The sequence below is a fragment of the Callospermophilus lateralis genome, unplaced genomic scaffold (genome assembly GCF_048772815.1).
Source record: "Callospermophilus lateralis isolate mCalLat2 unplaced genomic scaffold, mCalLat2.hap1 Scaffold_66, whole genome shotgun sequence".
Lineage (NCBI taxonomy): Eukaryota > Metazoa > Chordata > Mammalia > Rodentia > Sciuridae > Callospermophilus > Callospermophilus lateralis.
This window is the reverse complement of record NW_027514882.1, coordinates 8,381,038-8,397,046: the sequence shown is the minus strand read 5'-3', so window position 1 is coordinate 8,397,046 and position 16,009 is coordinate 8,381,038. Positions and strand designations below refer to the sequence as shown.

Here is a 16,009-nt window from a genome sequence, read left to right as displayed (position 1 = left end):
TATGGTAAAGGGGGTGACTACTCTCCTCACTCCTTTCTATGATTTAGCTTGCTCATGAAACTTTGAATGGTGTGTTTCTGTACCTGATGATTTGATAGGAAGTCTCACAGTTTGGAATGATGTTATTCAGATGACTAGGTGGCACTCTGATTCTTGTTGTGCTGCTTATTTGGATCAAATTCAGAGGTCATGAACAAGAATTATGATGATCCAAAAAAAAAAAAAACAGAAAGAGCAGTTACTGAGAGTGGAAGTTAGCAGTGCTTTGGAGTCCTGTTCAGTGAGGGAATCATTAAGCTAGGAGGTAACCATGTTTTTGAACCATAGTTTCTCAAATAGCTCTGATTTCTAAAGTGGCAGAACAAACAGCATGTTCATAAGAGAATGATACACATGAACTTCAATACTGTGGGAACTCATCTTTTCTGGCATAATTCATGAGCAGATTAATGTATGTTCAAGAGGCTAAGGCTGTGGCTCAGTGGAAGAGTGCAGGCCTAGCACATATAGGTACTGGGTTCAGTCCTTAGTACCATATATAAAAGTAAGCAAGTAAAATGAAGGCATGCTGCCCATCTACAACTACTAAATAAATAAATAAAATAAAAATGTATGCCCAAAAGACTGCTGTCATGGGTACATTTACCTGGGGACAGTGTAGAAGATGAAATCATATATTCTGGTATCTCTAGGGTATGTATTTGCTGGACAAGAGGATTCCTATGGTCTACTCCATTGCCCAAGGCCATAAGCCTTTTGTGTCTTTCCAGATCAAATGTGATATGCAAAGGCCTCTGACATTTAAAATTTTTAGTTTAATTTTAGTTTTTTATTTGGAAAGGAATATAGCTGACTTGATCATTAGCACATTCCTGCATCATGTAAGGAAGGGAACATTTGCATGTTCTTATGCATTTCTCTACTGCTACTTAGCAATCGTTATGAGGTTGTATGTGAAGTTATTTGCTTAAATTTGTACTAAGTTTCATGATGTATTTGCATGCTTTTTATGAGAAAGGGCAGTAGAATAATCTGTCAAAAAATGTTTATTTAATAGGCAACTATGCAAAGTGCTGTCAAAGGAGAACTAGTCTGGAACTTTCAAAAGCCCAGAGTGATATTTTGAAAAATCTGAATTTCAAAAACAAAACAATAGCTGAAAAATACCTTTCTATAATAGCAGTTCAGAAACAAGGTGAATTTAACATACTTCATTCATCCATTCTTAATTCATACTGTCATTTCTTAGAGGTTTTTAGGTTATTTGTTATAATGAACATAACTGATTTGTAATTAGTACATTAATTATCCATATTCATTCTTTAGTTAATTTATTCAACAAACATTTATTTTCTTCTCCATATGTAAATAGGTATCTCTAAAATGCTTGAGAAGTTATTCTCCTAAGTGTTTTAATATATTCACATTATAATCTTGTTTACACAATTGAACTTCATTGTTTATGAAATACAGGTTTGCTAAGTCAACATAAACCTCAGCACAGCCCTTATGCTGTATATCACAGTTCTGACTTCTTGAAGGTTCACGGTGTGTTAATGGTTCTGTCCTCTAGGGTTTTACTATCATATGACCCACTAATGTGTATGTTGACTTTAGCTAATGAAGCTATTCAGTTTTAGGATAGTGATCTCTCTGTTGAATGATATTATCTCCATCTTAAAAGTTGATTTAGGATCAGCTTTTGGAGTGAGGAGAACAATAAGAGAGATTAAGGGTTGGCCTCTAACCCTTAGAATCTGAGGTTCTTTGGTGCTTCGCTTCTAAGAGGATATTGGCAACCTCTTAAACATGATTTGCAGCTCTCAGCTCCCTTGTAGCTCTCTGGGAGAGGTCCCACTGCCAGTCTCTGCAACTGCTCTGAGTTCTTCCAGAGCTTTTCAACAGCAAGATCTGCCTGAGACATGCTCTCCTTGTTTCTAAATAAATTGTGTGTGCTGGTTTAGTATTTTGGTCATATTTATTATTAACCTACTCTTCTTTCTGTCATCTACTATTTACTCTAAGAATGCATACTTAATTTTTATAGTGTCCATGTATAAACATTATTTTTATTGCTATCTTGATACTGTGCCATAATCCTTCTGTAATAAAATTTAGAAAAAAAATTCTGAAGGTTTTTTTAAAAATTATCATTTGAATATAAATTACAACCAGTTATGTTTATGGCCAAGTAAATTGTGTTGACTGTGTTAAGTCATATATATTTGATAGAAATTTCAAAACTTTGTCTGAATATTATATGATATTATAAGTTTACAAATTGTTTTCAAAAGATACAACCTGTACCTTTCCTGTTCGTAACTCTTTGGATTTTATCCATGACTATTGTAGGAAACTAGAGAGATTGCTCACATTCTCTTGACCCCTCAAGTGCCTGCTTCTAACACAAACCGTGTTTCCAATGTCACATACAACCTGGTTTTAATAATGAATTTTAAAGCATGTGGTTACCGTGGAATTTCTTACCTCATTTTTTTTTAAACCTCTGGTGTACCTCAAGTCACAAAAAACATAGCTCCATCTTAGCTGTCTAAATAACTCAAGTCATCAGACACAGTTACACATTGCATATAAATATTTTCTGTGAAAGGAAGTTAAAGTATATTATATAAAATGAACAATCTGACGGAAGGCAGATGCTCTAGAAATTTGGAGCAGAGACTCACTGTGTGTATATTTACTTAATTTTTATAGTGATGTTCATTGCATTCCATGATTACTTTTCTATAATAAAGCTTGTGCCTCCTAATCATACTCTCTTAAAAATATCTTAAGTTAACCATGGCCTGATATTAAAGCACAATTCAACTGATAATAAACATATTTAGAATGTTTATTACAAATTCTGGGTAAGAAAATGTTCTTTAAATCTGTAGTCCCTTTGGAATTTTTTATTCAACTGGAGGCAGTTAGGAGAGGGGGAGATTTAAGAGATGGTGTGTTCTTTTCTGGAATTTGTTGACACACCTTAGGAAACCCTTAGTTTCTGAAGGCCTGAAGGTAAAGAAATATATACTGGCCTTCAGCACTATTCTTTGACACCAACCTACCTTGTCTTCACTTTGCAGATGGTCTCTGTTCTTGACTTTGCTTCTGTGGTAAACCCTGTTTGGAATAATCTTCCTTCAGTATCATCCTTGCTTGTTCTCCAAAACCCAGTGCCAGATACACTGTTTCCATAGACTTGTTGGCACATTCAAGCCCGAATTAGATTTTTCTCTCTGGAAATCTTCTAGCATTTTGTGATCATATTATTCATCTGGGCAATCCCACTGTCTTGGTATTTGTATTTGCACAAATGTTTTGTTCACCCAATTTGTTGCCCACTGTAGTTATTAAGGGTTTTCTAAGATTATTTTGTAGCCATTTGAAATACTTGACAATAATGGACATAGTCAACGACTTTTGAGTGAATAAACTTTCAGCAAGTAGATTTATTTTGCTTTCCCTACTTTGAGGACATTTTTGAGTTGTTCCATGTTTGTTAACCACACTACCATGGAAACATTTGGGGGAGAAAGCAAAGAAGGGAGGGAACTCATGTTTGCTGAGGATTTATTTTGCACAATTCTGGGCTTTTATCATTACTTACCTCATTTCCTCCTCAAAATAATTACTTGTAAAACTTTTTATTATTCTTCGCAATTTAAAATTTAGTAAACTGAAGCATACAGCTTTTAAGTGGCAGAGGGGGTTTGAACTAAAAGGCTATTTATCTCTCAACACTCTTCATTCTAACAAACACACTGTCTCTCAGATTTATTCAAGATGTCTAAAAATTAATTTAAAAAATTTGAACAGATGTACTACATTGTGCAAAAAAATAATTCTATATGAAAATTTAGTTCATAATATGTTTGCAAATTCAAACATACTTCTTCATTTACAAAGCACTATCTTAAAATATAAAGGTCCATGAGTATGTTCTAAATGATTTATAAAGTGATGGCATAAACTTTTTTTTTTTTTGTAAACAAAGTGTAACTGTTAAGTGCAGCCACACTTAGGATTTATATATGAAACCTAAATATGTATTTGGGAAAAACTTGACTTATTTCATATTAGTAAATTTTACTTTTTTAATAAATATCTGCCCTAATAATTTTTTATATCAAATGATAATAAATATTATGATTTCCAATTCATTCTAATGTTAATGTTATTAATATCATAAAATAATAATCCTTGGTATTTGTGAAACTGCTTTATATTTATTGGTTTAACAATGATTCGGTTTAGCGCAAATTGGTGCTTTTGAAATCAAATGTTCTATTTCCCTGAAGGCATCTGTGAAGCAGTGAGGTGACAGGTGCAATGACCACTGATGTCAAGAAGTGAGGGAAGAAGATCGGGAGTGGGATTAGGGGAAGTGGTAACCAGTGATCACAGTTTGAATGCTCAATGTGATGAGGAAGTTTTCAAGTCCTACCCCCAGTCCCAGTACTGTGGGTATTAGAACCTTGAGGTAAAGAGGATTCTCTTCTTCCTTGCCCAAAAGCTTGGAAAATATTAGGTTTTACATCTGCATAGAGATGAGAAGTATGAATGTCAGTCCCAGTGTTTCTTTTCCTTTTCCTCCTCAGCACCCATAACCCAGGGAACTGGAGTCAACTTCCCAATTGGAGAAATTCCGAGCCAACCATACTATCATGACATGAACTCCGGGGTTAATCTTCAGAGGTCTCTGTCTTCTCCACCAAGCAGGTAATGGAAAGAGGAACTAATCTTGTTGCATCTGTGTGCAGATAGGTGGGAAGGTAGATGTGCAGATAGACAGTAGATAAATTGATAGAGAGGAGAAATGAAACAGTTTTTGCTGATAGTTTGTAGACGCTTAATCTTTCCTGGTATAATTTATTTTGATATTTGCAAATTAACTGTAAATGTACAAAGCATTTATAAAAAATCTTTGAGAGGACAAAGGAACTATGAAAATATATTAATATGATTTTTATTCTGTCCTGTGAAATGTTATAGTTGTACAAGTTCACTAATTCTTTTGGTAAGCTGATGATGTTGCGGTGTCAGTGATCCCTGATTTATAAGTGATCCATCCTGGGTAACTCATGATACCACATCCACACCTGGGATAATGAAACATGAAAAATGTATTATTACCTAACCTTAAAAGTAAAGGCCTCATTGTAGGTCAAAGTTTTCAATAAGTTAACGTTCTTTGGTTCTTTGACTAAGTTAGTTGATTCTCAGGTCCCAGTAAAGTATTACCTGCTCTGAGACTAACCAGTTTTTGTTAATGTGGATGAAGAGTGAATAGTTTCTTTGCTTTTTCATTCTCTCTTGATGTTCTCATTTTCTCTCTTGACCTTTGATTGCAACTTTCAGTTGAGGTGAATAAATTATTATTGATGTATTGTTTTTCTCTCTTTGAGTTATATCTTTCATATAAGAAGATTCGTTTATTTTTGGAGCATTAAATATATCCATGATCAGATAAAAGACCCTAATGAATTGCAGAGCAAAACAGGTTTTATTCTTTTAATTTTTAGAAGTAAAAAGAATATCTATAAAACTATTTTATTTTTAAAATTATTTATTTATTTGTTTGTTTGTTTGTTTGTTTAATGTGGTGCTGAGGTTACAACCCGGTGCCTCATATGTGCTAGGCAAGCTCTCTACCACTGAGCAACACTCCCAGCCCTATAAAATTGTTTTATTAGAGTATTCTCAGTAAAGAAAGTCAATTGCATTTGAATTAGTTATGGGAATAGTTATATTTGTATGTTTATAAATTAAGGCCAATTTTATATCATTTATAATCAAACTGTATTTTCATATAGTTAGATTATAAATCAAGATAATTAGATCTATTCTCACTAAATTGATCTCTGACTTGTTTAGGTCTTAAAAGTACTTTAGTTTTTCTAGATTTAAAATGTGAGTACTAACTTTCATTCCCTCTGCTGGATCAGGATGTTGTCAGCACAGATCTTTCATGGTCACTCGGTATCAGGTGCTATGTCCTTCAGAATAAACAAGTTTTGAAAACATTTCTCTACTACTTCAGTCTGAGAATAATTCCTCTCCTATTTTAATTTTTTTTGTACTTATGCTAACTCACAGGTGGAAGAATTAGTTTCAAAGGAGAGTTTAAAAATATAAGCTCAAACTCTGGATACCTAAGGAAGAAACTAAAGAAAGTATTTATTATTGCTGTGGTTGAGCATGCATAGAAATGACCATCTTTGATCATGTTAATACTCTGGGAGTTGTGAGTCAAATATTAATCACAAGTGTATCTACAAATAGACCCAGGCACACAGGCTTCAAAGCCTTGGGGACCTAGTGTGGTGGGAGGAGTGTGGTCTTGGATGTCCCAGGGCCTTCTTTTGTGTCTGGCTGGTCCCATTAACTTGTTCTGGAAACTCACTGAATTTCTCACTGAATTTTAACAAATGTGTCTCCTCATTTGTTAAAAAAAAAAAAGTAGGATTGGCTTTTCTATAGAATTTTCGAGGTCATCTTGACTTCTGAAACCGGATGATGTTACATTTATTATCACTGCATAAAGTTGATTCAGAAGGTTTTTTTAATTTTTAATTTTTAGTTTTTTATCTGCATGGGCACAAATAAGGAATTTTTTTAGTTAAAGAAAAACATTTATATTCATAGTCATAATTAACTGTTGAATAAGGTATTGGTAGGAGTATATAAAAGCAGTGTATCAAGCAATGTGACTCATATCATGAATAGTTTTAAAAATTTTGCTCTAGGTATTCACTGTTTTAAATAATTAGCATGAATCATGTTTTCCTTATTAGGGTGTTTCACTCTGAAATGAAAGTATGTGTTTGGTTTGAATTTGGAAACACCTTTTTTATGTTAATCTAAACAATAAAGGATCAATAATATCATATTTTAGAAAAAGTTAAAGATTATTACATGAGATAGTGTATAATCAGTAAAGTACTATAAAATTTATTGTGAATTACAGGGTTAATGCTAATAATTAATATTTAATAAGTATGTTATAAATGCCAGCCACTTAACTAAATGCTTTATAGTTAATAACTCATTTAATCTTCTCAGTCATCCCCCTTTGAAGCAGTTTTATTATTTCCATTTTACAGATGATTAAACTGAGTTTAGAAAGGTTAAGGAACTTACTATTAAGAACTAATAAATGGTCAAGTCAAGACTTGAGACTTCTAAGTTCCATTACCTTACCTGTGAATTAATATGAATTACATTGTCTATGGCAAGTGCTATGCAAATAAAATTATTAATATTGATGATCATTATAATAAGTGTCAAGTGCAATCTTAGTAACATGATATTAATATTGGCAGACAAGCCATGCTTAAGAGTTCACTTTTTATGACAGAAATTTCTTGGGGATAAACATTTGAAAAGTAGATATAGGCAGAGATGGTGTGACAAGTGATACACAACTAGAAATGTTTGCTCTTCATGTCTTGAATACTCATCATTCCTTTAGAATAACTGGATTGCTTTGTGTTTATGGAAATCTCCATAGTAAGAGTCTTCTTAAGTCATTTATTTTTTAAATGTTGTACATCCTCCCCAAAATCCAATTAATGTGACTATTGTTATATTTTAACAGCAAAAGACCCAAAACTATATCCATAGATGAAAATATGGAACCAAGTCCTACAAGAGACTTTTACCCCTCTCCAAATTCACCAGCTGCTGGAAGTCAAACATGGCATGAAAGAGATCAAGGTGGGTGATTAGGAGATGACTCCAGGGACATCAGAATAGAATGTTGGCTCCTTTCATAAATTTCATCTAATAAAAATTATATCAGTAAACCAATATGGATTATATTCTCTTACTGAAATGATTTCAGTAAATTTATTTGTGATAATATACTAGTCAGATGTTATCAAAGTTACAAAAATCCCATTTTTTCCTATTTTATTAGACCTTTTTTCTAGACAAAGTGATCTCTGAGAACTCACAGGTGTGTATCTGATCATCTCTGACTTCATTAGTTGGTTGGATTGCAACAGAACCTCAAGTGTTGATTCGATTAGACTAGATGGCTTTTTTCTGTGGTACATTTCCAGGAGGAGCCAAACTCTAAACACTTTGTAGGTGTCAGTACTGAAGGTTCTTGATTAAAGAAATCCACAGTTCTTTGAGGAAATAAATATAGCATAAATAATAAATAAAAGTATAACGTAAGAAACTTTATGTCTGAGTCAGTGTAGTTATATTTTCTAGACAAAACTACAACCCAGTGCTAGGGCAACTTTAAGGAGAAATATAATTTTAAGAAATAGGTGTTGTTTAGCTTTCTGGGGGTGAGACTTAGATTTTTTTTCCCTTTTTAATGTCTATTGGATTGAATATAGTTCATTATAAATATCCACCCCTTTTCCCACAATTACAGGGAGATTATTAAGCATGGAAATTGACAAATGAGCTAGCTGCAGTTTTTGTTAGTGTTTATACATGTGTGCAAATAAGATTTTTATATTGGTACCATAAAGTGTATTTGAAAATTGCCTTTTAAGTCAAATTCTGCCTTTAAATAAAAGAAAGGTGCTCTTTATCAACTGCTTTCGACTCAAATTTGGGTGTGTATTTGTGGGGGTTGGAGAAGTATATGTTGAACAATCTTAGCAGACAAATAACGGCGGAGCTTGACATTTAAAGCTAAGGTCAGTTCCTTAACTCAACTCCTGTTTTGTTGCTCAGAATTTTTATATTAAGTGACACAGTATTTTAAAAAATAGTGAAAAACCTCCATGGAGGAATTGGACTTTGAGTCTCTTGGGTCTTTTCAGCTTGTTGAAATTTAACAAAAGTAGGGCCAGGCAAAAGCACAGCCCAACTGCTGAGATGGGTAGGTAAGTTTGAGAATGGTTCTGTGTACCATGTGACTGGACATGGTGCATAGGAAAGGAAGGGATAGATGACAGGGGTCATTTCGTAGAAGGACTTAAAGATCAGCTAGATCCAATCCTTTTGTTAGGTAGGAGACAACAATCATCTTTATAAAACATAAACAGCATTGTATCACACTCGCTTTGGGTCCTTTGGTCTCTGTACTTTTAGGGGAAGATCAGAATTCCCTCCTTTGACTGACGGGCTTGGCCTCTGGCTGCAGCTGCAGCTCAGCAGGTGCTACTGGGCTTTTCCTTCCTGTTTGCACCTGAGCCTGTGGCTTTGTTTAGATTTAGGAATGTAACACCCAGGACCTTCTTATAATCCTTGTTCTCTGGAATGCTCTTCTCCTGACTCTTGCTCTAGCAAATTCTTTTCCATCCTTCAGGGACCAACTTAGTCTGAGGAATTTCAACCTTAATCAGGACTTCCTGTTTTGTCTCCTGGTGCTTATTATCCTATCTTTCCTTTATTGTTTTCAAAATGTATAATTCCATATTTATTTACTTTGAAGGCAGTAGACTACTACTGCAGCCAGTATCTAACTCAAGACTTGGTGCATAGTAGGGGCACCATAAATATTTGTTGGATAAATGAACCATTAATAGACCGGAAAACCAGACTCCTTAGTGAAGTCAGGGAATAATAGAGACTTTTACCTGAGGTGTAGAACTGTGAGTAAAAACAAATTCCTCAACCCTTTATATTTTATTACTTGTTTTACTGACATTGTCAGTTTATTCTAAACAAAGCTATGTTTTCCTTGTCAAAAATTTGTTCTGGAAAGGTTCTGATGGTAATGATGATAACATTGTAAATGTGTGAGAATGTCTGTGTTGTCCAGTAGTGTAGGTGTTTTTTATTATAGAGAGTGTCACTTTATAAGAATTGATTCCTCTTTCAGTCTATTCAATAAAGCCAATCTCAAATCATATTATAAAACATTTTTGAAAAGTAGAAGGGAAACTGTCATTTTTTTTCTTTGTAAAATCATTGTATTGTCTTGGTGATTTTCTATTGTCGAGATGACTAGAATTACTGGAGAAGTCTGTAAAGGCATATTATATTAAGGGTAAGGAAGAATGTTCCATTCTCAAGTGTGCTTTAAAAAAAATAAAATAAAATAAAAACTCTTGTCACTTTAATTCTGAAGACCCTGAAGACTTTGTAATGTGCACAATAAGCCATTGTGGGTAGAAGACTTCAACTATAATGAAAAAATGAGGGCAGTACAGTACTATCTTTATAAATTTGCTAAGCCAAATGCAGTCCTTTTGTTCTTGGAAAATTGCCTTTTTAAAATTCACAAAATAAAATGCCTCATAGTTGTTCTTGTCCATCTTCAAATGTTCCTTAGACATACGTGTCTGTCATGAAGGGAATTGTTTAAAGCACTGACTGAATACTACTCTGACACTTGTAATGGCTTTAATCTGTCTTATACTTCTTTCTGTCATAAAACCCAGTACTAACTGGTACTCAATAACTACTTACTGGGTGATTGTAACATGGCTTGTTTTATGATTAGCAGAAACACTTAACTTTACTATTATTTCCTGGTTATGTGCCTTATTCTGTTAGTGTTAACTTTGCATTGAAATCTATTCTTGCCATAACTCTTAGCAAAGCTGATTTTTGAAATAGGCAAATAAAAACAACAAAATTGTGGGCAATATGTGGATTTCTGTTTTCCCTTATAGTCTTAAACATCAGTATGAATCATTGAGATTTATTCCAAATAGGCAAAAATAAAGACTATAATATGACCAAGTTAGTATACTTTATTTTAGAAAGAAATTAGGCATTTTGCAAAAATCTAAATTCATGTAATGAGATATGTTCATGTAATATTCAATACTTTAATGAAAAACTATTTTTTAAGTACGTTACAGTTAATTTTGTCTTTTCAAAACAAAAAAGTTATAGTTTTCTGATTATGAAAGAATTGTTATTTATAATTTTGCAAAAAAGACAAATACTTTTAAATTAAACAGTATTTAATGGTATTAAACATTGGTAGAAGAATATAAAATTTGCTTATTCTAATTGAATAGTGATAGAAATTAATTTGTCAGCATCTAAATTATGTAATATTTATATTTTTACTTAATGTTCTTTTATACATAGAGAAGGAAAGGACGAAGAAAATAATTCTGGGCTATAAGCAAAGAGTAACTGCTTCATTCTTAAGTTCTAAATTAGTTCTCCTTACTTAGTCTAAGACTAAGGTCTTAAACTTCTGACTGCCTCTATTTCTAATAAATTCCTTTTCATGTTTTTTTCTTCTTCTTTCTTTCTCTTTTCCTCCTCTTTCTTTCTTTCTTCCTTTCTTGAGTTGGGGATCAAACCTAGCCTTCCACATACTAGGCAAGTGCTTTACCACTAAATATATCCATAGCCCTGAGCATTTTTTTATACTGTTTTCCATCATTTAAGATCTTAATGATCTTTATCAGGGAATTTTTTTATTTTATCAGTGATAGTATGCAGGTTGAGAATTTTTTTATTTTTTATTTAATTTTTAATTTTTTGTTAGAACTTTATGGTTATACATATGGTTGGTTTCATCCCAACAAAGTCATACATGATTTCAGTTCATGATTCCCCCTTTTCCCTCTACCTTTTCCTTCGAGTCCCCCTCCCCCTTCTTCTTCCTCTACTCCAATAGATTTCATTTTGCTTATCTATTTATGTAATCTTATCCTTCCCTCCTCCTTTCCTTTATTTTGCTCTAACTTCTGCATATGAGAGATAACATTCAACCTTTGAGTTTCTGAATTGGCTAATTTCACTTAGCATGATAGTCTTCATTTCCATCCATTTACTGGCAAATGCCTTAATTACATTTTTTTTAAAAATAAAAATAGCTAAGTAGAACTCCATTGTACATATATACCACAATTCTTAATCCCTTCATCTATTGACAGACATCTGGGTTGATTCTGTAATTTCACTATTGTGAATTGTGCTACTATAAACACTGATGTGGCTGTGTAACTGTGATATGCTGATTTTAGATCTTTTGGAAAAATACCCAATATGGGATAGCTGGGTCATATGGTGGTTCCATCTCTAGTTTTTTTGAGGAATCTACAAACTGCTTTTCAGAGCAGTTGTACTAGTCTGGGGCCCTACTAACAATGTACAAGTGTTCCTTTCTCCCCATAACCTCATCAACATTTATTGTTATTTGTAAATAATTTATTTTTTATAACACTTATTTATAAAATATTCCTTTTGAAATTTTATCTACATTAAGCTTTCTTGAATAAATTCAGAGACTTGATTCCTAGTTAATATACTTCTCTAGAAATCACTAGAGCAATTCTTGTGACTTTGGATATAAGAGGAAAAATGAGATAAGTCATGATTTTACTTCTAGTTCAAGTTATCTTCATGAGACCAAATCTAGTTGTATGCCTATGCTCATTTATTATTTGCTTGAATGTTTGAAATATCATTTATCAAGGTCACTTTGCCATTGCCATTCTAATAGTCATTGATTCATCCAAGTCTGAATGTAACACTAATAAAGCACTACTTAAGAAACAGTGAGAAAAACATGATATGGTAAATATATTTGTAATATACAGTCATGGATTTCTAAATGAAATATGTAATAACTTCTCAGTCTGATGAGTATTAAAACAGCTTATGATCTTAGATAAAATGTAAATTCAAAAAGATTTTTCGTGCAGTACAATTTTATTAATTTCTACACCTTTAGGATTTGAGATAATTTGGCTCAATTAACATTTATCAAGTGACTGTTATATGCCAGGAATTTTTATAGGCATTGAACACACAAATGAGATTAATTTTGCAGTCCTTGACCTGTTGAACAGAAAAATAGTTTTGTACTATTTATGAAAAAAAGAACTTCACAGAAAATAAATAATATAAACCAGATTGCAAAGTGACTATATTCATGCTTTAGAACTAACTTACTTTAAGCACTGTAAGAGGTAAATCTTTATAATATGTCAGTTAATTGGCACCTTGGAACAAAACTGGTGCTACTTGCTGTATTGGTGTGTAATTACAATTTTAAGAGTAGTTTAAAAAAAATAAATTGACTCTAAAATAAGTTATATTTATGCATTGAGTTCTGGTTGTTGTAGGTACTAGAAAATAAAAAGGCTAATATAAAAAATTTTTTTTGAAATTCTGTTATCTAAGTCTTCTTGGCAAGTTTTTCTGAAATTTTAATATATTTGCAAGTGTGGAGATTTATGATAATTTTATAAACATTCTCATTAGTAATGCAGTCTTTTTACTAAATTTCAATTTGCATTTTATAGAATTTTATAAGGTAATTTTAGATATCAGATGAGTTAAGACAAAGGGCTCAAAGGAACCCTGGATGCTAGTGAGTGATAATGCCAATTTATTATCATAAGCTCAATCAAAAAATAAATAACAGTAAATAAGAGTGTGGTAGCATCCTAACAGAACTGCTAGCAGACACCAGCATCACTTATTGTGAGTTTAAGAATGTTTCTAGATAAGCAAGATAGAAGAGTGGTCAACTAAGTTTAGAAAATTCGGTTTTAACAGTATTTAAGCTTTTGTCATTCATGAATGAAAATGTCAAATATTTAACACATTACTGTGGTTATCTAGGAGTGACTGCTAATTGAACAAGCATGTTTATTAAGTTTGTGATTTCAGAACCTTTTTTTTCCATGGAAGAATCTACAGGCAACACAAGGTTGAGACGTTGGGAAATAGTGCTCAAGCCCAAACTCCCAACTGATAAATGACACAACTTTGAGGTTTCTCTGGAGCTATGGGAGCAGAACATGTTAAGTAGCTTTCCCAGAGATTGAGTGACTGCTGCCTGGGAGCCACTAGCATTCTGTGGAGTCCTAGAGAATAGCAAGGCAACAGTAACCTTGGTGGAAGGACTTTTTAACCTGCCTTTGTGCAGCAGATCAAACACCAATTCCTTACATTCCTAGAGTTCAGATCACAGGATTAAGTAGCAAATGTCCAAATATCAAATTTTTGAGCAAGAGAAAAAACAGAGATACAAGTTCTTTTGGGGGATAAATGTGGAGAAGAGCTCGTATGAGTTTAATGTATAAACATAATTTTTAAGATTTCCAGTTGAGCTTTTTATTATGAAAAACATCAGAACTTGAGAACTACAAGTGAATTTCCATGTATTTCATGTCATTGGAAAACAAACTTCAGGGATACTTCCACTGGGGTGTATATCATTCTCTTCAGCTACACTGCTAAAGTTAAAAAAAAATCACATGAACATCTTTGAAACAGAAGGAAAACATTAAATTGTTGGTGAAGGCTTTCATCAGAATCCCTTATGTTGCCTGCTAATCAACAAATATCTGTCCTCATTTCATGTGATCTGATTCTGGGCGGGGCTAACTCGTGTATATGTTTGAAGGCTCCACGCTGATTAATATGGAAAAGTTGTACTCACTCATATTTCTGTTCTCTGGAGTCTTAATAATTTGAAAATACAGCATTTTGTAGAAAAACTGAAATAGCAAATTAGTTTGAAATAATAATAACTTTCTTTGTAATACTGGATCTCTGGACTGATGGAATGCAGATTAAAATAGGAACATCAGAAACCCATGGGAGACTGTCACAGTGTGCCATACAAAGTTCAGTGGCATAATAAAAGGTTTTTATTTCAAATCCTTTCACACATTGATTTCATGTGTAAGCTTATTTTGCAGTAGTTTGGAAAGCATGTGTCTTTTTAGTTTTAGACTATCAATATCATATATAATAGTGAAACATAATTCAGACTCCTTATTTTACAGCTAGGCAATCCAAGGATCAGAAAGGCTGACTTGTCCAGTGTCTAGGTAACTAATTGCAGAGCCTAGATCTTCTTTTTTTTAAAATCAAATATTTTCTGTTATACTACAGTCTCCCTAGAGAATTACTTATGTGGGGAGAAGTGGACTAGCAGAATTTTACCACCACTTCACAAGTCTCAGAAAATGGACAGTTTTCCTTAAAAGCTTCAAGATGAACTCTGAATTGTAGAACTAGAATGGGAGAACTGAAGTGACTTTGTCATTTTCAGAGTTCTGAAAGAATTGCCAAAACAAAAATCTCGACGGTATATGTATACACACACACACATACACACACACAGAGGTATATATGTATATATACATATATATTACACTGTATTACTATTAGGATTATTTATATATAAATATATATTTATATGAATGTATATGATTATATATTTATATAATATTTTAACTGCTTCAATATATAAATATATATAATCAGTTTTGAAGTTAAAAAATTGCATGTATGAATGCTTTTGATAGATAAATGTGGAGAAGAGCTAATATAAAATGAATGGCTAAGCATTATTTTTAAAAGTTTTTGCTTTGGAAAGTAGAGAAAAATGTAAAGTGCAGAACATTGTACCTCACCCAGCTTCAACTATTAACAATATTTTACTAATCTTATTCATTTTCTATCTTCCAGTTTTTAAAAACTATTTTTAAGTATATTATGCCATTTGCATATAAATATTTCTAATGGTTCTCCCCCTAACAAAGAAAATTTTTACATACAGAACCATTTTCAATTTAAAAAACAATAATAGTTCCTTAATATAACCTCATATAAGTTCTAATTCCCCAGTCCATCTTGAAGGTTGTTCTTTTGAATGAGAATTCCGATGTAGTCTATTTAAACTTTCAGCCTGTTTACCCTATACTAGCTACCCTCTCGCTTTTCCTATATCATTAATTTGTTGAAGAAACCACATAAATTTAAAATTGTGTTCAGAAAGTACATGCAAATGAGGCAAACCAGAGCCTGTTGCTATTTGTGGCTACCATTTATTGAACATTTACTCTCAGGTGATTAGCTAAGTAATATATTTACATATATTTTTTTCTTTTAAAATCTGTTAAAAACTCCATTTTACAACTTATTAAACTGATCATTACCCATGCTGATAATGCTTAGAATTTTCCCATGTGTAAGATAACAGTGTTAGATTCTAAAGTTCCTTTGTTTTCCAACATTTTAGATTTTTAAATCAATTGCAGTCAAGGAATTTGATAATTTTCAATAATCCCTAGTCCAAAAACCAAGAACTTTTTGAACACCA

General features: G+C 32.6%; 1 protein-coding gene across 1 annotated transcript in view; it reads left to right on the top strand.

The window, feature by feature from the left end:
• The window catches only part of LOC143389837 (nuclear factor 1 B-type-like), a 120,128-nt gene that overhangs the window by 56,116 nt on the left and 48,003 nt on the right, over positions 1-16,009 (top strand). Inside the window, exons 9-10 of the mRNA XM_076842614.1 lie at positions 4,605-4,725; positions 7,604-7,722. Coding sequence (XP_076698729.1) covers positions 4,605-4,725; positions 7,604-7,722 — 240 coding nt within the window. The remainder of the gene's footprint in view (positions 1-4,604; positions 4,726-7,603; positions 7,723-16,009) is intronic.